This window comes from Nestor notabilis, unplaced genomic scaffold, assembly GCF_000696875.1.
Source record: "Nestor notabilis isolate BGI_N333 unplaced genomic scaffold, ASM69687v1 scaffold6490, whole genome shotgun sequence".
Lineage (NCBI taxonomy): Eukaryota > Metazoa > Chordata > Aves > Psittaciformes > Psittacidae > Nestor > Nestor notabilis.
Window position 1 is genome coordinate 35,021 of NW_009909649.1, and position 25,217 is coordinate 60,237.

The window sequence follows — 25,217 nt, forward strand, 5'->3', positions numbered from 1 at the left end:
TCTGCAGTGGACAGTCTGGTTTCAGAGGGCATGTCAGCTTGTTTGTGCCTATGGATATCTTCTGCCACTGGTACAGTCGCGAGCTTGGAGGGGTGTCAGAGTCCTTACCTGTATCACCATCTATTTGCAAATGCATAAGGTGATGCCGGTGGCAGTGACCAATTCAGCTGATGCAACTGCAGTGGAAAGGGGATAGCACAGAAAGCAAGACCTTCTGCTGGAGTTAAACAAAGTACTTACAGGACTTATAAACCACATGCCTGTCCCCCTGTCAATTTATACCCATTCCTCTTGCATGCTGTAAATACACAGCCAAGCAACGTGCCTGACCAAAGACTTGCTTTTACTGTATATAGCCTGTTCTATTGTAAACACAGTGACACTTGGCTTTTTTGTTTCTGTTTGATTAACTTCTAAGTCCTATTCTTGGGACCTTGTAATTACAAGAAAGCCATAAGGTTTCACAGGAAAACCTGAAAACCGGAGCTCTAAATGCCTACAAAACCCTGCTAAAGCCCAGGGAAAGGAAGAGGAAAGAGAGCCTTTTTCACTCATCACCATCTATTATTTTTAAGCCAGTCTCATGATGTGAAGCAGTGACGCTCCTCGGTGGCGTGACCAACCTACACTATTCATCTGGGCTGGGGGAGCGCGCTGGGAAGTTTGGCAGACGTAAGTGGGAGGCTGGCAGCTCGTACGCGGAGCCTTCGTGCTTCCTCCTCTGCCTCTCCTGGCAGCGTGTGGGGAGCCAGGGCTCCTGCAGACGTCTGTGGTGGGATGGGCTGCTTGTGGTGGGATGTGTCCAGCAGATAACAAGGGTCATGCAAAAGTTTAGCTCAAGCTCTGTCTGCTGTGGTGATTTGTCTAAGCCCCCTGCAGACATCCTGTGTAAATATGTGAAACAAAAACTCTTGTAAAGGAAGGGATTAATCTGCTTTCAAGAGGGGTCAGTGCAATTAGAAGCGCCAGGAGCTGGTACATGATGGTAAACTGGTGCTTCAGACCTCCCCCAGCCCCGCTGGCCTGGGTCAGCTCTAGGGCAAACCAAGGTTTCCCCCAGCTCCTGTGCAGAAGGATGTTTCTGTATGCACCAAAGCACGTCGTGCTCCTAAGGGCTGATTGCTTTGGCATAGGGATAAGATGAAATCAAAAGACAGTCCTTTCGAGTCAGACAGCTCATTGCCCTGTTAATTCTGGATCTCTGTCTTCTGCAGATGGTGTTTAAAGAGAAGGTTGCTCCATTGATCCTGTCTAATATCTCTTTGGAAGTTCTGAATGGAAAACATCCTGCTTATCTCTAATCAAAGCTGTTTTTTCTCTGCCTCTGGGCCAAAACACTGCAACATTCTTGGCCCTTTTGGGAGTAGTGGATGCTGAGCTGCCTGCTGCCTTTCCAGCATGGGGAGAACCTGAAAACCAGCCTCTTCCCAGTGGCTTCATGATTTTGGGGTATGTAATGGGTAATGAGAAAGCAGCAATCCAGCAGCTCCCAGCTAAGTGGTAGCTGATTACGCCACAGCAATTCTAAAGAGGTATCTCTTTCCCATCTATTAAAATAGACACCACCACCAGCAAAAAAAATTGGGAAGTGTGACTCAAAGTGGGGGAAGGAACAGGAGTGGGGCTGATTGGTAGCTAGACACCCACATCAGGAGACCATCTCAGCAAACCCGCTTGCATCCTACTGTTGTCAACGTGATTTCAAATGAAACATATGCTTAAGTAGAGAAGGGACTGAGAGAATAGTTGGCTGTAGGAAGTTTTTGGCTCGCAGCGATAGAAAGCACATGCTAAGGGTGTCTGTGGGATGGACAGTGTCAGAGCCCTCTCTTACCGCAGTGCTTTCTTATAAAGCATTAACAAAGAGCATGAGGTTAAATAGAACCTGGTTTTCTTTCTCTCTTGTTACCCAAAACTAGCCCTGGACACTGGTCTGAGGGCATCCCTCTGCCCTTGACTCCTTGCCAGGCATTCCAAAACCCTCCCTCCAGATGGAGCAGGCCATGGAGCAGGAAAGGTAAAGAAATGCAACGAGGAGAGAAATGAAAACATATGAATGCCCCTAATTTTGCTTATGTTTTTGCTGTCATTTAGATTTCTGCAAAATGAAGGTAAAATATCGTGATTCCACTCTAATAACTTTTTCACCCATTTATGCTGGTCTAAGTTTACTCTGAGTAGAATTTTTGGTCAGAATCTGGTTAGGGCAGATCCTTTATTTTATGATTAGATTGCAAAAGTGCTTAATTTCTCCCAAATACCTTTTATTCTCATTAAAAGTAGTAACTAAACATGGCCAGCCAAAGCCCCGTGTTGCAGTGTAGGTAGTCCAGCTAGAGAACTGTAGTGTGAGAGGGAAGCAGGAACATAGACGGTGCTCAGATGGTGCTGAGGTGGGAGCATTGCCACCTCAGCCAAAGTTAATTATAACACTTTCAGCCTAAATACTTCGGTTCCTTTTAGCTGGATTAAAAAGTTAAAATTCAGATTGGGTATAAGGAAGAAGTTCTTCCCTGTGAGGGTGCTGAGGCGCTGGCACAGGGTGCCCAAGGAAGTCATGAATGCTCCATCCCTGGCCATGTTCAAGGCCAGGTTGGACAGAGCCTTGGGTGACATGGTTTAGTGCGAGGTGTCCCTGCCCATGGCGTCCCTGCCCATGGCAGGGGATTGGAACTGGGTGATCTTAAGGTCCTTTCCAACCCAAACCATTCTATGATTCTATGAGTGTACCTTCATTTTATGTTCTTTTTAATTGTGATTAGAAAACCAGCTCCTTTGCCATGCTCCCTTATCCCTCTGCTTCTCCACAGGGCATTGTTCACCCCTACACCATCCCCTTTCCAGGGCCCATGGCTGAGGTGAATGTCACTGGCTCAGGGTGAGGATGGCCGGTAGTCATGAGACTGGGAGTCAGACCGTGGTGGACAGACCCTGGCTTGTCCCCACCATGTCCGTGCTTCCCTCAGCGCCCACTGAGGGCATGGAAATGGAGACAGGCCTGCACAGAGCAGGGTTAAACAGGGCTGCTGGAGCTATGGAGGCTGCAAGCTCAGTGCCCCACAGCTATGACAGGCAGTGGGGCTGTCGCTCTGGGGACACAAAGGCCACCATAGGTGTGAGGAAGGACATGGCTGCCTTATATCCATGAAGTGTTAAAGCTGCTGCAGGCACTCAAATCCCTCCTGGACATGGGCACTGTGGGCAGGGAGAAGAAGGGGAACCACAGGGCAAAGCAGAGCCGGTAGCAGTGGTGGCGGAGCCCCCTCCTCATGGCTGCCAGGCTGAAGGGTGGGAGGTGGAAGCGTTGTGCCCCAGCCTGCCCTCAGCTCACACCGGCTCCCGCTGTCCTCCTCTGCACACACAGAAAAGCAGTTCCAGCCGCGGCCGTTACTTTCTGATGTTCTTGGTGAGCCCAAGAGCTAGAAACGAGGGCTGTGAAGCGAGGAGTGCCCTTGCTGCCACCACATCTGTCCCCGCAGCGGTGCTGCTCACAGCATCTGCTTTTCATCCCTAAGCATGCAGGGCTGGACCTGGCTGCAGCCTCCTTTGCGAGGCACAAGCAGAACAAGCTCTGAAAGGCTTTTCCATTCATTCCTCTCCAGCCTTTTCCTTCTTTGCCTCAGGCCATAGTGTGGGCAGGCAGTTGGGGAGGGTTGAGCTTTGGGATCCAGCTCCAGAACAGGGGATGCAAAGGGGGAAGCTGTGGCCTCCTGACGTGCACATCTTCCCCTCTCCTTGTGTCAGGCTGGACCACAATCTGGGGAGATGCAGGAAAGTGTGTGTATACCCCAGGGCTGTGAAAGCCATCATGTCTCCCTGAGCCTGCCAGTGCATGTGTATCCATCCTCTTCTACCTGCCCTGCAGGGCTTCTGCCCCAATAGTTAGTGGTTTTTTGCGTTAGCTCATTTTTCCCTTGCAATCACTCATTTTCCCCATGCAATAGCTCATTTTTTTCCTTGCAAAATAAGCTAGGGCTTGGTTAAGCTCCAGGGCTTGCTTGTGTATCTTGCTGCTTGTCTGAGGCTCAGGGGGAAGAAAGGCTGGAGCTGCAGAGGGCACGATGAATTGCCAAAGCTTTGGATCGGAAAGCTGGCATAAAAGCAATGGGAGAAAACATGAGGACAGAAGGAAGGTTTCATTTGGAGTCATGCCATGGATGGGAAGAGGCAACAGGCTGTGCAATGACAGTGATAGCCCTGGGGAGGGACAGGAGCCACGCTGACTGCAGAGGAGATGCAAACAGGTCTGGCTCTCGAGAGACATGGCTGCAGCATCCTGAGGTGCCTTTTCCCACCAGGGAGCCAGGCAGCAGCAAGCAAAGAGAATGGAGTGACACCAGCCCATGAGCCCTGTCCTCACTCTGTGCAGGGTGAAAGCTCCTCTGTCCCCAGCTCTGCTGCTGCATGTCCTCTTCCCTGGTCCCCTTGTTGTGCTTGCTGGTTGCTGGTGCCATCACTGGGCACTTTGCTACTGTCACCATAGGTGCTGTCAAGGCATCGTAATGCTGTTTGCTGGTGGTGTTAATGAGTGGCCTCTCACATGGATTTGCTTAACAGCTTGGCACAGCACCCACTGACAGGAGCTGAGGACCTGCCATGGGATTATTAAGCAGCAAGAGGGGCCTGCTTGGAAATCTCCAGGGTGGTAAATTTTCCAGCCAAAATAGAGGGTAAAATCCCCATTTTCCCACTCCATGGCTCCTTTGCTGGGAGATCTTTTGCTGTTTCCCTGAGATCTCCATAGCCTTCAACAGTAGGATATGGGGCTGGTTTCAGTCTTGTGCTGAAGGACATCAAGATTGCTGAAACATTGGGTCACTCAGTGAACATCACCGCACAGGACTGCTCTGTGACCACCTCTTAGTAGACTTCCCATTCCCTGGTGGTCCGTGCGGGGAGCTGGGACATGCCACTTGCAGGGACACTGAGGATTTGCTCTCCTGTTCCTCTGCCTCCTCGTCAGGCAGGAGCGCCTCTGCAGTGCGTGCCTAGAGCACATGATGGCACTGCAGGAGCGCAAAACCGCCTCAGCCTCCTCTGCAACGCGCCTGGGTTTTTAACCCCTCCGTGCAAGCGAAGCTGCTGCTGGTGCGGTGGCTTTCCAGGGACAAGGCATGGAGAGAGGATTGGATGGCGATGCCCAAAGCCCTGATGTCCCCAGCGGGAATAAAGTCTTGAGTCCGAGCTGCTGCAGCATCACCCCATCTCCTTGGGACCAGAGGAGACACAAGTGCTGCAACGCGGGCCTCTGTGTGCTCATGAGCTGGCATCTTCCATAGTGCACAATGGATGCTTTGTGCAGTGGCTTCTCACAGCTGTACATCCCTGGTCTTGGCATGCCTGAGAGCTTTCCCCTCTTGCTGCCACATTGTCTGGCTTCACCTCCTGAGCTCCCACAGGCAGAGAGGTGGTCTTCAAATACACACCGGGCAGAACCAAGCACTGGTACTTCCATGAGATCTTGCATGAGAATATCATGCTGGGTTTTGGAAGAGAGTAAGGAAACGTGTTAGTATGCTGGTTCCTGAAGTTATTGATCCTCCAGCCAAAACCCAGGGAGAGCCGTAGAGATGAACAGAAAAGCTGCAACAGCATTTCCATAGAGCATATGCTTTTTCCTGAAATAATCCCTGCAGGAGAGAAACTGTAAAAATATCTGGATGTGACAATCCTGATATTTATCTGTTCTTATCTACAAAGAACTGAAGAGGTAGAAACCCAGCAAGAGGTTGTCTTGAATTATCTTGTGGACATAGAGTGGATGGCTGTGCTTTTCCTCCTCATATTGTCCCTATAGGAAAAAGTTCTTTCTTGGACTTTTCCATAAGCAACAAGACAGGAGAAAAAGCACAGAGCTGTGGGAGGAGGGGAAAAACACATTTCCAAGAGAGAAGGACAGAGGGGGTCTGGTTTCTGCAGCTCTTGTCCATCTCTCTGCATGGAGACTCTCTTCTTGCTATCTCCCAGTTGTAAATGCAGCTGACTGATTGATTTTCTTTCTGTTTCTTCTCTTGCACTTGTTTATTTTCATAAAGATAGATTTTATTTATTTATTTATTTTAAATCTAAAGCAAAATGTTCCAGTGTCTCCACCCACCCCCCTGGCACTAAGAGCTGATGCTTATTTCAGTGGTTATAATTTGATTTCTGCCTCTCCTGCTGGGCTGATGCGGGAGGAACAATATTTAGAGAAGCTGATTTTTAATTTACTGGTTGTTTTTTTCTGGAGCAAGAGAAGCAGAGGCTGGGTGTGGTGTGGGAAGCGGGAAAGAGACTCAGCAAGAATGAACTCTCCTTTTCTAGGGCATTTTCTTTCCAGTTTGTGGTCTCTGATGGGCAGAAATCACAGTAAAGCTCAACTAATCAATTGCTCTCTGAAGAATGGAGAGTGCCTCATCTCTTCAGGTATTTATGTGCAGGGACTCATAGCTACTCTATGCCAATGATTCGACGTTTGGAGCCTGAGCTGTGATAATCTTCGTTTTACAAGTGGGGAAACTGAGGCATTGAGCAGTAAACTGGCCCTTTCCCCTTCAGATCACAGCCCAGAACAGTGTGTGACACAGGCACTAAAGTCTTATTTCCAAACCCAGTGTGTATTCAGCACACACACTCCTCAGGAGCACTCTGCTCCCAGTTAAGCTTAGACAAAATGAGGTTTTCACTGGTGTTTAGCAGCCAGCCCAGTACCGAGCACCAGAGTTGCAAAAGACTTCAGCCACTCCTCAGCTCTTGGTGTTTCTTAGGGAAAAGCTCCTGCATTTTGCTAAGAAGCATGTTTTTTTCCTTGCCAAAAACCTGACTCTTCATTTCTAGGCACAGAATTAACTTGCTCATCACTTTTTTCTACATTTCTTTAAGGAATAGCATCCCCCTTTTCCCTTTTTCCTTTGATTTTCCTGGCTTCTCGGAACAGGGCTTGTGATCGCTTCTGTGCCTAGCTGAAGATAATAGCTTTGCTGAATAATTTTTCCTCTTCTAAAATATCCATCAAGATTGCCTGCTGCATAGTTTACATTTCCTGCTGTGGAGACAAATACTTTAATTAAAATGGAAGGGAAGGGGAAAAAAAATATCACACAGAAAAAAGAAAAAGGCTCTGCAAAAAGAATCCTAAAAAGTTTGGGAGAAACAGCAACGGGCAAATGAAGCCCCTGGGCAACCAGGATGTATTTGGTATCTGTGCACAGAATCATAGAATGGTTTGGGTTGAAAGGACCTTAAGATCATCTAGTTCCAACCTCCTGCCATGGCAGGGAGGCCTCGCGCTAGACCATGTCACCCAAGGCTCTGCGCAACCTGGCCTTGAACACTGACAGGGATGGAGCATTCACCACTTCTCTGGGCACCCTGTGCCAGTGTCGCACCACCCTCACAGTAAAGAACTTCTTCCTTATATCCAACCTGCACTTCCCTTGTTTCAGTTTGAATCCATCACCCCTTGTCCTGTCGCTCCAGTCCCTGATGAAGGTCGCGCTCCAGCATCCTTGTAGCGACCTTCAGACACTGGAAGCTGCTCTGAGGTCTCCACGCAGCTTCTCTTCTCCAGGCTGAACAGCCCCAATGTTCTTAGCCTGTCTTCGTACAGGAGGTGCTCCAGCCCCTGACCATTCAGGCTTTGGGGACTGTTTTGCTCAGTGCGAGGAGGGAGGTGCTGGTGAAACCCAGTTGCATTTCTGCCAAGCATCAAGCGACCCTTCCTAAAACTGCTTGTCCTCCACCTCCTATAGCTCCTGCTCCATTCTGTGTGCAGGACAGATGGAATGGCTTGGGTTTGGGTGTTCGTATCTTGAAGATAGGAAGAAAACATCATCTTCTACCTACCCTGGCCCTGCCTTTTCAGTTTAAAACAAAATGCTCATCTCCTGTGGTTGCTGTGTTTGATTATGGGACTCCTTATACCTCCTCTCCCTCTCTTGGCTTTAGCTGGCCCCCAGGGAAAGCACAGCAGCAGCAAACAGCAAGCAGCTCTGAGATGTGCCCGCCTGATATTAACTCCAGGGAGAGATGAGAGGGATGGGAAGTTACAAGTACAAAATCGCTGCTCAGACCTGAAGATTTTCTCCCTCGGTCTAGTTAGAGACTGAAGCATTGCATCTGGTTTGGAGTGCAAAGTTCAACAGAGCAGGAGAAAAAGGAGCCCCCATTTAGGAGTGGGAGTGCAGTGTGAGTCTGCAAGGCTTGTCTGCAGGAAAAACACTGAGAGAACTCTTGTCTTTGTATTTTTAAGCAAAGTAAGCAGCCTGCAAAGGGCATCCATTCAATCCACTCCAATCCCACGCTAGGTTTGTAGCCAGAAGAGATGAACTAGCGCTCTCTACACCCCCATCTTAAGATCTGTCTAGGAAATACTCGCAATACCCTTCCTTTAAAGCACATCCATCCACTCAGAAAACCCCCCTGCCTTCCCAAAGCACACCAGGTTACCAGTGCTCCCCATGTGAGGGCAGCCCTGGTGCACTGCAGATGGTTTCACTGGAGCTCCTTGGCATGGCCGGGGCTGGGGGAGGAGCAGCAGCAGCCAGCCCTGGGTTTCAAAGGGCATTGGTGCTCAAGCTGGGTGGCAGTGGGCAGAAGGATCTATTGGGATGGATTAATCAGCCTTCAAAGGTGTTTCTTTCAGGCCAGGGTATAGGGGGAAGAAGGTGAATTGAGAGCATCACAGTGTGCTCCCCCATGCTAAGCTGGTATTTGTATCAAGCTCATAGAGGATGATGAGATGATCACCATCAGATGTGTAAACTAAACTCTCACTTTCTGTACCACCTCTCTAAGAAAGGAGTGTATTATTCCTGTTTTTCACCAGTCTGAACCAGCAATTGTGATGCTGTCCCCATATCATTAAGGCTGTCAGTCAAACTCAGACACCTCAACACTCCAAACTCTGTGGCTTATAAGCATTGATCACGGGACTTCGTTGTTTGGCAGTCAAAGCAGCACCTTGTGGGCCGTTTTCCCTTGTTGGAGGAACAAATTGTGGGCTTGTAAGAAGAAAACATCCCCGGGAAAGTGGTGAGGTGCTTCCAGTGCTTACTGGGTATGCTGTGACCGTGAGTCCTGTGCAGGGGGTGGGATGAGCTGCACTGGTCCTCTGTGTGGTGTGTATAGGAAGTCCAGGAGATACTCAGTGATACAGTGACTGGATGAGTGTGTGTAACTGCTTGTGATCTCCTGCTGAGAGTAGAAGCAGCCCAATTCTACTTTCATACCACCATTGCGAGGTTGTTTGTCACAGGAAAAGTCACTGCTGCTTAATGACCACGATGTGACCAGTGTCATTTTATTTAGATGGTGCAAATGGTGAAGGACTTTTTTTCCTTTCTGCATCTGCAGTCCCAGCTTCACCCATGTGGAGCAGAGCCCTGGGGTGCAGAGCTCATACTTTGAACCAGCACAGCACCACAATCAAGGTGAAGAGCTGCTCAGACAAGCTGTTATTGTCCATGCTACAGACTGGTATGAACTTCTTCATTTCAGCTGGGAAGCAGCCCTGGTCAGGACTGGAAGGTTTCCTTTGCATGTACCTTTCTTCTTACTGCTGTGAGGACAGCCAAAGCTTTTGCCTTCTGGGCTTTGTACCCAACAACCACAGTGTGTGTTGCAGCTGCATCCTATGTGTGGGATAACGGGTCACTTTCTATGACATGGGCTGTTTGGTGGCCCTCATAGTCCCCTGTGACATCCTAAGAGCAGCCAGCTGATGCCTGAGGAGAGGAAGGAGTGAGGGAACCTGCACCATCAGTGTGGGACCTCACAGCAGTAGGCACAGCCAGGAGGGCTGTGGGTGCCAGGGAAGGGGCTTTGGGGCCAGATCAGCCCCATGGGGATCATGTCAAGGGGCCAGGGGCTTGACTGGCTCATGGTCAGTGCCCTCCCCTCTCTGCACTGTCACCGTGTCATTTTAGGGCTTGACTGAGGGATTGCTGGAGCGCTGTCAGGCTTGAGCTTGCAACTGTCCTTAGCTGCTGGGGAGGAGGATGCTGCATTTACCATGGTTCAGTAGCAGAAGGCCCCGTTTGATTTTGTCTAGCAAGGGGCTAACTCAAATACAGCCACTTGGAGGCTCCAAACTCTGAAAGAGGGTCTGTTCCTCTGCAGGTCTGATGGCTGCAGAGGCTGGGGAGATGCTGTCCGGCGGGAGAGGTCCTGTCGCTGCACAGTGCCGTGCTTCTCACTGTAGTGCTGCGGCTGCTGCCCGTGTCAGCCTCTTCATTGCCTTCTGCAGGTCTGTGTGTGCAGAGCTTGTTGATGAGCTCACACTGAGTAAGTTACCTTCTCTTCTTCCCTTTTCTAACCTCAGTGCTGCTGTGGTCTGGGGTGGAGGTGAGGCACAACTCATTATTGTGGAAAGAAGAAGCAATCACCCTCCCAGGGCAAAACCTGAGTGAGAAACAGCTCACCAATAGTGGGAATCCTTGGGGACTTGCAGCATTACAATCTACCTGGCAGTGGCTCAAAGACAGGGCAGGCAGAAGAGTAGCAGCATCAGCGGGCCTGGAGCAGGCTTAAACTGCAGCAGAGATTCCCTGGTGCTGATGCTCACTTCCAGAGTGCCTTGTGGACATCCCACAGTGCTGTTCATTGCCTGTCTCTGTCTAGAGGAACGAATGAGGCTTACCCAAGGCAATGATTTTCGCAAACTCAAGCAGTTCAAGGTCCTGAACAACTTAACGTAACGTTGGCATTAGCTCTCCATCCGTTTCCACCTTAATTCCTCTGTGTAAGGGAGCCCTTTAGGTGCTGTGGGGTGGCACAACTAATGGGACTAAAGTCAGGAGCTGGGAGACTGACAACATGGTCACAAACTCAAAAGCCTACATTTTTAGACCTCTTTAAGAGACCTCCTGATCTACCACTGATTCTCAGGCCAGAATCTATAACCTTTAGGAAGGGCTAGTAGGAAATGAGGCTTGTTTCTTTCACAGGAAGCATCTTGCCAGAGATGCTTCGTGTGGAAGGTTTGTTAAGCCATGTCTTATTTGTTTGGGGAATTCTATTGAGGGATGAATCAGTGGCTGCTGATGGGTGGAGAGTGGCAGCCTGGGGTTTATGGGCAGAGACATAGGATGGAAAATAGAGCTAAGTTCAGCTGAGTGTTGCACAATGGCAGGCCAGAATGATGTGATATAGATGTGTGTGTAAAGTGTCCTCTGAAGGAGAGTCAGTGATGTGCTGTTGGACTGATCAGTGTGCAGTGAGGCTTGGTCACGGGTGTTATGAGCTTTGTCATGAAGTGAAGGAATAAATGACATGGAAATGTAACTGGAATTCTGCCCCTCTGCTCTTGTGGAGAAACAAAGAAAGGATGAGTAAGCATTCCCCAAACATGTACAGAAAGAGGAATAGCTGAAGAGGGAGAGGAACTGAGTGGCCAGAACTGGAGGGAAATGAGATTGTGCTGTCACTGCAGTTCAGAGGTGGATTCAGGATAGCTCAGAAGCTTTCCAAAGCTCTTCATTACACAGCCTGCTTCAGCTGCCATAGTCACTGTGTCTGATCCTGCTCTGACTGCTCCACTCATCCCTAAATGCTGCCTCTCTGAATCTCTCTTGGTAGGTCTGAATCTCACCTTTCCTGACCAGCAAATCCTTATACTCACTTATGGAGAGACTTTTTGGAAGAGAGCTTGAAGAAGTTCTGTGGGTCCATAAACTGCTTTTGGGGTTGCAGAGCTCAGGTATTGCAGTGCTCTTCCCATGTTGGCATGTCTAGGTTGGACACTGTGCAGCTGCAGAACATCCCCTTTATGGGGCACCCTTGAGTGCTGCAGAGGGGATGGAGACAGAGCTGGGCACCAGGGGAATGTGGACTGACTGATGGCATACCTTTGAGGAAAAGTATAGGCCACAGTGGTTGTGATGGAGGAAGGGGACAGTGCTTTAACTCCAGGCTTTACATATGCCAATAGAGATGGGGAGGGGAAGGCTGATGGCAATGCTCTTGTGGGTGGAGCTGAAGCCATTGTGGGAGCCACCAAATGCCAACAGAGAGAAGATACTGAGTGGGTCAGTGCCTTTTTCAGTGTGAGATATGACAGATCAGCTTTGGTTGCTGGTAGCACTGATCATAAAGCATATACCTTTTATGTGGAAAAATGCCTCAGTTTGGACAGAGTTGGGCAGATGGATGTGGCAATATTGGTGTTTGAACAGACTTTTATCCTGTAAAGTGTCCTGGCACTTTCTGGAAGCATTAAAAATATCTCTTTAGAGCAGAAGAGGAAGGGAAGTTGGCCTTTTGGCAGTGGTGGGCCATGATTCTTCCCTGAAGATAACTCCTTAACTTCTCATCTTCAGTTCTCTCTGCTTTTACCACACTGCAGCTTGTTCCTCAGCAGGAGTTGTCTGGAGCCGCTGCCCAGCACGAGGCTGGGCTGGAGATGGGTGTTGGGGAGGAGGTATGTGTGATAGTGATAGCTGGGTTGAGAGCCCTGGTTTCTGCAGAACTCAAAGTTCTCTTAGTGCACAACTTCACAACCCTCTCTGCCTCTCACTCCTGTCACTGTTCATCTCCTCTCAGTAGGTTTCTCTTTCTCTCCCTTTTACACATGCCCTTTCAAGCAGATCTTGTACTGATGAACTTAAGCTGCTATATCACAGCTCCCTCTCTAACTTCTGTCATACCCTGATCTCTGTTCTCAGCATTGCCCCATCCCATCTATTTTCTCTTGCTTTAACTCCATCTCAAGTGTGACAGTGCAGGGCTTGGAAGGTTGCATGCCTCCATCAGGCCTGCCTCCCACATTCAGGGAGAGCAGAAAGCCAAGCAGGCTCTGGAAGCAGTAGGCAAATGCTTTCATTTGGGCCCTTCCTCTTTCCACTAATTCATTTGAGGGATTATTCTTCAGCCTCTCATTCTTCCTCTCTACACTACACTGCGTGCCTTAAACAGAGGTTTGCCTTTCTAGTTACTTGCTGGGTATCCATACTTGGCTTTATTTCTTTAGCATCTTGTGTCCTCTGGCTAACTGGAGATCCCTCACAATTTTACTGGTATGATGATGGCACTACATTGCCTTGAGGTCACTAAGACCCATCTGCCTAGCACACAGCTGGACTCCTACTAGTCAGGGCTTTGTTCCTCTGACACCACCCCAGGAGCTACCTGGGAACATCAAAAAGGCACTCAGGGAATGCTGATCTAACCTAGTGGAGGTGCTTGTCAGAGAAGGACTTAATCTCTTGCAGTCTTTTCTTTTGCCAGTTTATGGTGCCAAAGGTGCATTGTGGGCAGCAATGGTTAATCCCTTCATGGCCAGCACTTTGGGAAAATGATTGACTCTCACCACATTATCAGGTTGGATGGGGCTTGGAGCAACCTGCTTGAGTGAAAGGTGTCCTTTTCTGGGTAGGAGCAGGGCTCCAAACCTGAGGACTGCAGGAAAGGTGTCCCTGCCTGTGACAGGGGGTTGAAACTAGGTGATCGTAAGGTCCTTTCTAATTCAAACCATTCTATGATGACAGCCAGCTCCAGCTCCTTAGAATGCCAGGCAATCCCCCTGTTACAGGACAACATGCATCTTTACTTGAGAAAGTACTTTCATTTCTCTGTGCCTCACTTCCCTATCTGAAAATAGTGGTTGTCTGCCACTGCTGTCTGCCTTTTTGTGACAAAGGAGGAACTGTTGGTGTGTCTGTGTGAGGTGCCCCATGCCATGGAACCAGGCTGCTGTGTTGGGCCATAATGTGTGTCTGTGCCTTCAATGAGTTCAGGCAGTCAGTCATGTACCTGACAGCATGTAGCTGCCTCCAGGGCTGGGAACAAGTGATACTGAAACTGAACCAGTTCTGTCTTTGATGCTCAGATTAAATGATGCTCCAGTAAAGGAGCACAAGAAAGATGTGGGCTGGAGAACCAGCATCTGGCTCCTCTTCTCTGACCCAGCTCTGCCCAGCTCTCTGGAAAACAACATTGATACGCTGATGGTGTTTGTCCCATTGAAACCCCTGGATTTCCTCTGGCTGAGAAATGTATTGTACTGAAAATAAGGAATAAGGCGAGATGTCTTTAATGAGGGAAGGTTGAAACCAGGCTATTTGTAGTGACATATTCAATAGCTCTAATAATCATGTAGCTTTCAAATATTTAATGAGCTGCACAATGCACTTGAGACCTTATTTTTCATTAATTAGAAAGACCCCAGTCTCAGCCACGCTGGAATAAGTGGAACAGACCAGGAGATCCTTTATTCCTTCACACTCTCCACAGTCCTTCTGAGCACCCAGCCAGAGCAGTAGCCCACAGCTAACTCCAGGGTCTTTATCATGGCACTGTCTGGTGTGCATTGGCATCAAGTATCTCTCTGCCTTTCTCCTATAGATAGAGGTGGGGTTTGGGCACCAGCACCCCTTCTGGCAGTGGAACAGGAACATCTCAGTCGATTAGTTAGTCCCTTCCCTTAGTAAATGCAGTCCTCAGGTTTGGAGCCCTACCCAGAAAAGGCAGACTTCTCCCCACGTTTCACAGCACTGCAGTGTTATTCCAGTCTGCCCCACCACCCTATACCATTTTGCATTTAAATCCCTTTTTAGAGCTATATTTCTATCCACAGTTCTAGACCTCAGATAACCTGGTTCTTCAGTGATGTGCAGCTGTGCTGTTCAAGCCCCTTTATACGTGTTCCTGTGCTTTGCCTGTCTGAAGACCATTACTGATAATTAGCCAGCATAAAATGGGAGGAATCTTGCTTGGCATTCCTTAAAACACTGCTCTTGCAGACCTCTGGCCTGAGGCTGGGCTGTTCTGCCCAGTGCTTCTGGAGTGCAGTTTTCCCCTTTGCTGCATAATGGAGGATTATTTCATTAATGAATCTAATGATACTTTGTCTTTGGTGCTGATGAGCTTTGTGATGGTGCTGTGCAATGTTTAATTAACTTTAAGCCTGCCAGGCACTACGAGGATGTTTATAATCTACATCATATGCAGGAGAAGCTGCAAGGGCTGGTGTGGTACAATAACCTTATCCAAGGTCATGCACTGACTCTTGGCTGGGTTGAGATCAGACTCCAAGTCTCCTGACTGCTGAAGCAATGCTGTGAAAAAAGGAAGTGCATTTCCCTGCTACACTGTTTGGGAAGTGCAAAGTGGGACAATGCAGGTGAGGGATGCTCAGTGCTGGATTAGGCTTGGGGGACCAGAGAGCATGTTCAGCGCAGTGGCTGTGCTGCTCAGCCACAAGGCTTTTAAGGCAGTGTTTGAGGTTGTTCTTGGCCATGTTGGCTTTCCATGAGCTCAAAGCAGTTTTGTAGCACACAAGCCAGGGACAACAATTTAGTGCATGGATTAAAAGTGAGGGCAGCCAGCAGGGAAAACACACAAAGAGGCACATGCAGGAGATGCAGAGATCTTGTGTATGCTCTGCCACGGATGCTTTCTGTCCCCTCCAGACACCACTGGTGATCCCAGCAGGACTTTGCCCTTGTTCCAGGTTGTTTTGAGCAGGTTACGCTTTGTCCTGTTGCAAGTGGGGTGGGAGGTGAACCCCTGAGAGTTGCCCTTTCCTCCCTTGGCCCCTGGTTCCCACCACTGACTGCTGTGGTGGAGGGTGGAGCATTGCACAACCCTTCTGCCTTGGGTAACCCCCTCCTGGTTTGTAAACAGGCATTCGTGGGCTTAGCAGTTATTTGTGCAAAGCACCAAAGTGAGATGTTAAGCTGGTCCTCAGCCCCTGAGAAAGGGAGAGGTGAAGGTGCAATACCTGCCATGGGATTTCAACCTCCTTCCTAAGCAGATGGGAGTGAGTAAAAGTCCAACTATCACTTGGGAAAGGGCCCGCTGGATATTTCAGTGTCTTCCTAATTGCTGGGAAACATTAATGTCTGCAGGAAACAAATTTCTTTTATTGTTCTGTTGGAGAATAAATGCATTTCTGGCTTCAAGGATTTGACACTGTCTTGTGGGAGGGGATTTCTGGTCAGGACAGGTGAGAATTACCTTAACATCTCCTTAGCATCTTCTCATGGCTGTATGACCCCATGTAATCCCCTTTTTATTTCTTCCCCTCCTCATCATGCTGTCTGGAGCTTTCCAGCTTGTATAAGCCAAGTTTACTTCATGTGCTGAAGATCTTCCACATTTAAGAAGCCACCTTAAGCCCCCACTTATCTGTGGCTGGCTCATGTCCACATTCCACCTCTGGGACCACATCTTCGCATCCTCTATCACTCCCTTCAGGATGCAGCTCTGTCATAATTCCTCTTCTTTACTTCCCCAATTGCTACTTTCTTCCTGGCCTGTTATCATTGTGTTCACCTCAGTTGCTGCCTGACCAAATGCTATCTCCACCAGCAGAAAGAACCTACAGTGATGAACTTAGAAGCTGATGGCTGTGCTGGTATGACCACTTTACTGAAATATCTCTTCAGGTTGTCACAAGGAAGAAGACTCCTCCTGTACACTTATTAGAGGGCAGGCTCTAAGAGTAGGGTTGACTTAACATATGTCAGGCTCCATGTGTCTTACAGCAGCAGCAGCATTTGGGGTCTGAGGGTATTAGTCCAGTACCCATAGAACTGCTAAATATTTCCATGGGAGGTGAAACTTCTGCTTTCTCTCCCCTTTCCTCCCCTTCGCTGTGGTCAGGCTTTCAGGGCACTTCCTGTGCTCTTCATGTCACTCTTTTTGCTGGGTAACTTCTCTTCTAGCATCTCCTCTCTGCCTGCTTGGTGCGTGCAACTCATGGCCAAAGAAATGCTGACAGAACTCCTTCAAAGCTGCCTTACCCTGGGAGACTGGTGGAAGAACTGGAGGCCCTGGAACAGCATAAGATCACATGAAGATGGAAAGGGGATGGCCTAATCTTGCATGTGCGATCAGGACTGGACTGAACTTGAGACAAAAAGGGTGTGCTAATAAATTCTGCCTTATCAGCTAAACATTGGCATCAGGTTTTACTCCGTACACACTTAAATCTTTACTCTCTAAGTAACATGTAATAGTCACAGAGGTTTTGCAGCTTCCAAAAGCTTGGTGTTCCAAATACATACAAATGTGCATTTGGAGCTGGCTCAATCACTCCTCTGGAATGTATTACTTTGTAAGTAAGGGAACTGGCCATTCAACTATGTGGACAAGTAATACTTGTATGTCTTACTTCTGGTAGAGTCAAATGGCATAAAAACCATAGTGCCTGAAAGCTGATGTACAAAGAGTGCTATGCACTAACCCCAGGAGCTGATTGAGATTTTCTCTCAGGTAATGGATACAAGACCTTCACCAGGGCTTGCAGGAGCTGGGTCTGCCCTTTCTGCCACAGTTGTTGCAACACTTTCCTGTCAGATAGTGTCAAGTCATGGTAGTGAAACCATAAACACGAGGCCCAAGAGTCTTAGCACTGGTCCCTACCTGTGGCAGTGCTCTCTACTTGCAGCAAGCAGGTCTGCTCCCAGCTTTTTGCTCTTAAGAGCTGGATGGGTTTCCCTCAGACCAGGTTTCTATAACCCCTCCAGGTAACCATGATTCATTAGAGCTGCCTCTTGTTTCAAACTTCCCCAGAGTGTTGGAGCAATGTGGTAGGAGTTTAGTATTTAACCATGCTTTGGTGATGGCACTGAATCCCCCAATCAACCTTTGCTGTGTCCAGTTTAAAAAGCCTGAGACCTGCAGTCCTGCATGCCCTAAACACCTCTCAAGTTTGGCAGGCTGAATAAATCCTTGCCCTGCAGCACACTCATTATTATCAAGAGAAGGAGGTGGAATAAGTAGGATAAGGCAAAGCCCCAGGAACACAAACCATATGGAAATTAGGCTACCAGATACCATAATAAGGAGGTAATGGAGGGGGAAAAAGAAAGAAAATGAGTCCTTTTGCTTCAGTAGCAGAAGCCAGTGTTAGTTGAGGTGGTATTCCACCTTTTGCAGAGCTGCAGGCACAGCACATCCCATGCCAAGGCACTGACCACATCCTTACATTGATGGCCAGTCAGTCCCTGGCTCTGTGGCCAGCCGAGAGGTGACCATGGTTCATCTGAGGCAGAAGGGTAGGGAGCTGCTGGGCTCTTCGGTGCCAGCCTGCTCCTCCCCAGGGGTCAAGGGAGCTCCACTGCCACTCACTGCCTGTCCATGGATGCTTGGCAAGCGAGTCTGGATGCTTCCACCATCTGTGTGAAATCCTTCCAATCATTTACATCAAACATTGACTTCAGTAGAATGCAGGGCTCCTGACTGACCTGATGTAGTCCATATGGAGTAGTTGTCACAGACAGTGACTGTCTTGACGCTGATTAATCACTTCTTCCAGTTGTATATTTGTCCCTGGTTACTTGACACAGTTCTTCCCTAATAGCTTTTGCATAGTTCTGGGGTATTCATATGACCTTGGCTTTGGGGAATAGCCCATCTGATGACACACATTACCTACTTCAATGTAGGCTTGGCTGCTTTTCATCAAACTAACTTGAATGCTAGCTTTTGGGGTTTTTCTTTCCCCTGTGTACACCAGTATCTGTCCTTTTCTGAGGTGTGAAACACCGTAGCTATGCTGGGTTCTGTTTGGTTTAGGTGGCACCATTGCCAATGGGCTGGGGCTTGGTCTCTGCTACATAGCATGTAGATACTCTCTGTGATTCCACCTCTGTGTCCTTCCCTGTCACTTCCAGTCACAGGCATGACAAGTAATCTGCATTACTGATGCTCCTTGCTTTGAAACTAGCAGTTAAATGATCTGTAACTAGAGTCAATCACTGCTCAGGCAGACAGCAGTGAAGCTGTCTAAACACCCCAAACTAAACGCAGAGCTCCTCTCAGTCTGAACATGGTTCTCTTCTTCAGAGGTACAAGATCTGGAAGCAAAGCCAATAGGTCTTCCAGGTTGATCTTCCATCAAGTGTGAGATTATTGTACCCAATTCCTACAGGGAAGCATCACAAGTGAGAGTTACAGGCACCAAGGCACTGTGCTAAGGACATGTCCTGAGGAGTGCACCAGCCCTGGTGCACGGTGTGTGTGCTTCAGTGCTGTCTCTATCCAGGTCAGCCCGTGGTTGCTGTGTGAAGTGGTGACTCACCAGTTCCAGGAAGCAGCAATGTATTTGTGGAATTTGCAGCTAAAGGATCTCAAAGCTACCTTTTTCCCCCCATTTTTTCCTTCTGATTGGTATAAATTGGTTTTCCCAGCAGAATGGCTGGGAAAATTCAACATACTATTTAAGCTTTGAGACATTACCTTTTGCTTTTCCTTTCAAACTTGGGCAGGTGACTGATTTACTGGCTGTAAGGACTGGTAATTGTCACATGAACCTCAAGGACTCAGTCTAACACACCCTGAGCCTAGACCCAGCTGCAACGTGACCTGATTTAAGTCACTGTTAACTTACATGACTGCTAACCTGAGTTGTGTTTGCTGATGGTGTGCTCCTTAGGAAAGCACATATGGCCAGGGCTGCAACCCATCTGAGAGCAGTACTGGGTCAGCTGGGGTAGCCTGACTGCACACCTGAGCTTCTCAAGTACTTCTGGAAGATCTTGTGGTACTCCCCATTTATTGTGTTGTGTAAGTGTAAATATATCCTCTCTTCTGGGTAATAGCTGTTCATCTACATGTGATACTGGCTTAGCTGTGAAGTCACCATAGATACAAGAGCCCCATCTGTTCTCATGGCTATCATCAGTTGTCTTGGCCAAGAGTTTAGATAACTTTTCTTTTTGACTGGAGTTCACAAGTTATTTTCTATTAATATAAGCAAGTACAAGTTGTTTTTGTCAGTCCCTCTACATTGTGGTCATCTTACACTATGTAATATCCTGCTTGAGATCATAAAGGTTGAGTGTACACTGTCTACTGTTGTGTTACTTACAATCATGTTCAGAGCACAAAGATGACTTGGACATGTGTTTTTTAAGAAACACAGATTTTCTCTAACACCTCCTTTCTACGAGATCTTTGATGATCCCACCATCAAATTCCCAGCACAGTGAATCATGTTTCATTTAGGATGTTATTCTTGTCACTTTAAAGGATTCCAAAGAATACTTTTGCTTTTTGGGAACCAAAAGAGGCAATTACATAGACATTATGGCTTTCTGCAGGCATTGCACATTGTTGTATGCAAGTTGAAGAATATGAAGTTAACCAGCATTGAGTTTCTAAGCTGGGTTTGATTTGCTAGCTTGCATGTTTTCTGCTTGTGCCCCATCCCTTGCAGTTTCTATATGTTTTGTCCTTGAAAAAGTGATGATGTGTATTGTGAAACTGTTCCTTGTGATGGAAGCAGCACATTCTTTCAATGTCCTTCAAGCTGCACTTTCCTCTTGACCCCTGTTGGACAGATTTTGTGATGCTCCCAAACTCTTCAGCATCTTCAGTGAGTTTCCATTGAAATGGTAATTTCTAGAGAATACTTCGGGCTCATCTCAGCTTTAGATACAAATTAAATGTGGATTGCTTCGTTCTGCATATTGAATACTAAAAGATGCACTCATTTGTCCTCTCTGCAGACACATGATGCTCTGCCAATTTCCTTAATCCAGGCACAGAAGCAGTCAGCAATTGTTTCCATTCACTCCTGATTCCATCTGAAAAGGCAATACCTGCAATCACCAGCGGCTTTTCAGAACAGGGAGTTTGGAGAACTTCCCCAGTTGCAACAAACTTTTGCTCTGCTGGCTGTATGGGCACTATCTGCTGACGTCAGGGTGTCAGGTTTAGCTCTCAGTGTGCTGCCATGTGCTTTTCAGTGCAGAGATCATCTGATACTTTAGGATTTCCCCATCTCCCAGTGGCCTTCTATTGACCTGTCAAAGAAATCCAGTCTGTCCTCCTTTTCCCTACCATAGTTTAACCTTTTCTTTATCAGTGCATTGCTCACTGGGCTGATATTGCAGCATATCACAGAATCCCAGACTGGTTTGGGTTGGAAGGGACCTTAAAGCTCATCCAGCTCCAAGCCCCTGCCACGGGCAGGGACACCTTCCACTAGAGCAGGTTGCTCCAAGCCCCTGTGTCCAGCCTGGCCTTGAACACTGCCAGAGATGGGGCAGCCACACTTTCACTTAACTGCCATCACTGCAAGTGCAAAAATAAAGATAACACTTTGATTTACATTGCATAACCCCTTCATTGAAATTATGCCTAATATTAATATCATAGCTATTATTAATTGATTAATATCTTATAGCTAATATTAATTTTCACACACTTCCATGAGTAGCCACTCCCTATTCCATCTACTTCCAGGCTAACAGTCCACCCTCATCCTGCATTTTTGCAACTTCTCTGTCTCTGTGGTGTTAATAATACCCAGCAACCCTATGGCTGGATCCCCAGTAATGCTCCTCAGTTATCTGCAAAAAGCCAGGAGCAGATACATGAATGCACCACCATTTATCAGCATAAATGAAGGCAGGAGCTTTATTAGAAGGATTTAAATTAATATTGCCAAGTGTGAGGTTTTACAATGCCTCTTTCAGAAACAATAGCTGGGTCTACTCTGTAAGTGAAGGATGGTATTGAGATGTACTCTTTTTATAGCAAGGCATCATATGGATTTAGGTATGACCAGGGCAGGCAGCAGCTCTGAGCCCAGCGGGGATTTGTGCCTCTCCTGCCCCCAGCAACCCACCACCCATGGAAAAGTTGAGGAGGGCTGTAAGGTCCTGAGCTCTGACCACTCTGTGAACCTCCAGTATTTACCCCTTGTGCCTGGCCATGTGCAGCTTGTTCCTGCAATAGTTGTAATACTCAGGTCCAACCAGATGAATAAATCCTACATGTTATGTTCATAAGAGCTCAGCTGTAGATAAACTTCTTGTGATCTGGAGCAGGAAAACCTCTGTCACAGCTGAGCACTCACTGCTTGCCAGCATGGTGTAGCTGGGAGCATGGCAGGGGTACAAAGGCAGAGTCATTGATCTATGCAGGGATTTGAACTATGGGATGTGAAGCATGGCCTTCCTGAAATTGGTCTCAGAATCTCACTAAGGTTTCCTTGTTTTTCCCAATCTAATCTGAGGCAATCAAGTGACACACCGATACAACCCATATTCCTCTTTAATTTCTAGTCCAAACTATGTCTTTCATTATTTCCTTTCCTTCATGTTGTTTTTCACTTGTTTTATTTAAACATGTTTCTAAACTATTGCAAGAAGAGCAGTTCACTCAGCACGTGCCTAGAAACCAGGAGGTACCAGTTTCACTTCCCTCCTGCTTCTCTGCAACTCTCAGTGACGTGCAGTGAGAAGCAAGAGTGGTGAAACACAACACTTGTCACTTCTGGGTTCCCCCCTGCAGTGACACCCATGCTGCTTTCTCCTACCCTCCTGGCCTCCTGAAGATGCCCACGAGAAGAGCTCTTCCCCTGTGGACACTGGTAGTGCTGCTGCAGCTGGTGGGCTGCCTCCTCAGTCCCTGTTTGGAGGTACGTGATCTCTATACGAGCACAAACTCCTGCTTCTCTGGTGCAACTTCTCCCTCTGCTTGGGACATCTGTGCATCAAGTCTGTTGGGTGTCAGTTGTCTGACGAAAGCCCATCTTCTCTCCAAGGCTGTTACCAAGGCAATTGAAGTATTTGAAGTAAATGCTGGTCTCAAAAACATCTGAGAAGCAGCACCAACAGCATGAAGCATTTCTTCTTGTTGCCTTTCTGTACCTCTGAGGTTACTGCAGTACAGTTAATCTAATAGATTAGGTTTCCCTTGGAAGAGATCCAAGGTGTGTATATAATTTCTGCAAAATACCCTATTTTTGCCTGATTTTGTGCTGTAGAATGGTTTCACCAGTACCCCAAGTACCTGTCACTGCTGTGTGTATAATTTCTGCAAAATACCGTATTTTTGCCTGATTTTGTGCTGTAGAATGGTTTCACCAGTACCCCAAGTACCTGTCACTGGTCAACAGCCTTTTGCAAGCTTTTGCCAACAATTACTACTTACCGAATAACTGTGGTTCAAGCTGCCTGCTTAACTGCAGCATAACAAAGCTGAGAGCTGATCCTGGGTGCATCCCTGTGTGTTTGTTTTGCTGGCTCTCTCAAAGATTGCTGCTGGGTCATCCACAGCCTCAAGGTACGTTATCCTTTAGTTTTGCACTTGCTTCAGTCATCAAGGAATGTAGTGATTCCTGGGGAACAGGATTGGTTCTATTAGGAGTGGGGAAGATGCTTTGGATATATAAGATCATATCCTAAAGCTCAGGGCAGCTCATTTAGAAACGAACTACAAGGTTAGTCACTGTGCTCCTGCTTTCCTGACAGTGTAATTTTCTGGCACTTCATGAAGAGTAGATGCTGACCGAGATTGGATCTGCCACTGTTACAGGTCATCCCTACCAAAGTTTTCAGATGCGTGGGGCAGAACATCTCTGGAGTCCCCTCTGAAGTCCCAAACACCACCCAGAACCTGGATTTCAGTTTCAGCAATCTGAAATCACTGGGGTCAAAGTATTTTGCATCAGTCCCTGAACTGAATCTTCTGGATCTTACAAGGTAATGAGCTCTTTTATGTGGATATTGGTTCCTCTTGCTTCACCTGGGCTGCCATGGTTGCTTATTTTGGGGTCTGTTGATCTTGGCTGGTTTTCCCTTGTGACTTCATCCCTGTGTCTGTCTCTTGCACATCCCCGTGGTCAAAAGATGTGCAACTTTTAGTTCAGTTATTGAGTACACACCCTCTGTGCAGAGCTGGGTCTGTCACTCTGGTCTTGTAGGCTGGGATGTGAGCAGGAGGAGGAAGATATTTTACTTCTCTCCGAAGATGAAGAATGTCAGACTTACTGGTACAACAGCTCTGAAGTGGAACATCTTGGGAGAGCTGTTTTTTTAATCACAGTTTAAAATGAAGGTACATTCATAGAATCATAGAATAGTTGGGGTTGGAAAGGACCTTAAGATCCTGCCATGGGCAGGGACATCTCACACTAGACCATGTCACCCAAAACTCTGCACAACCTGGCCTTGAACACTGCCAAGGATGGAGCATTCACCACTTCCCTGGGCACCCTGTGCTCGTGCCTCAGCACCCTCACAGCAAAGAACTTCTTTACATCTAACCTGAACTTCCCCTGTTTCAGTTTGAAGCCATCACCCCTTGTCCTATTGCTACAGTCTCTGATGAAGAGTCTCTCTCCAGCAGCCTCGTAGGCCCCCTTCAGATACTGGAAAGCTGTTTTCCCTTCTCCTTCCATATGTGGGGAGCAGATGGGGGAGGCTTATTAGTAAATTTTAATTGATGTATCATTTCCATTGACTTGAGGCAACAGTTTCTTTGGGTAAATTGTTTCACTGAAGGATGTCACTCAGTCTCATCATAGTCACAGCTCTGAAGTGGCTGTAACTTACATTTGCTATAAGGCACTGGCTGCATTATGAAATTGATTTTGCTTCGGTTCATTGTGGAATGGATTTGGGTCTGAAATTCTGAAGCTCCCACATGAACCCACCTTTAGGTGGCCACCCTCTTTTTCCTATCTTCCTTTTCTCCTTTAAAGCCAACATGGCTTGGGATTTGTTTCCTCTCAGATATCAGCTGTAAAACTGCTGACAGAGTGGTGAGCTTTGCCACTGCTGCATCATGCTGGTGCCAGTGGGACTGCCCAGATGTGGCTGAAATGACAGTCTGAAGGCTGTGAGGGTGCAAGGTCGAAAGGAGTGCTGTGGCCTACAAGGATGCTGGAGAGGGACTCTTCATCAGGGACTGGAGCGACAGGACAAGGGCTGATGGCTTTAAACTTGCACAGGGGAAGTTCAGGTTAGATACAAGGAAGAAGTTCTTCCCTGTGAGGGTGGTGAGGTGCTGGAAGAGGTTGCCCAGAGTGAATGCTCCATCCCTGGCACTGTTCAAGGCCAGGTTGGGCAAAGCCTTGGGTGACGTGGTCTATGTCCCCCGTGCCTGGGGCAGGGAGTTGGAACCAGATGATCTTAAGGTCCTTTCCAACCCAAACCATTCTATGATTCTATGATCTGGTTGGCTTTGCCGTCAGTGACGCTCATCACAATGTTCCCTTGACCTAAATTCTTCTTTCCTGCTGCCTGCATGAAGTTTTGACCTTCGCCGTGGCTCAAGGTCTCTTGCTTTGCAATCGAACTTCAGATTTTGAGAGGGAGGAGGAGGTGGGGGAGCTCTTCTGCTGTGGAAGGGTTCCGTTTGCACATTAAGGAGCACTGACTCTGCCCAGTACAGCAAAGCCAAACCAATCCCATGGTGAGGCTGAGCCTGAGAACATCTCACCTGCGTTTAATGCTGTAGCGTTAGTGAACATGAAGGGGACAGTGTTTCATTCTCTTTCC

General features: G+C 47.8%; 1 protein-coding gene across 1 annotated transcript in view; it reads left to right on the top strand.

The window, feature by feature from the left end:
• Positions 1-22,267: 22,267 nt before the first annotated feature.
• The window catches only part of TLR4 (toll-like receptor 4), a 5,282-nt gene continuing 2,332 nt past the window's right edge, over positions 22,268-25,217 (top strand). Inside the window, exons 1-2 of the mRNA XM_010014853.1 lie at positions 22,268-22,351; positions 23,251-23,417. Of these exons, the coding sequence (XP_010013155.1) occupies positions 22,268-22,351; positions 23,251-23,417 (251 nt within the window). The remainder of the gene's footprint in view (positions 22,352-23,250; positions 23,418-25,217) is intronic.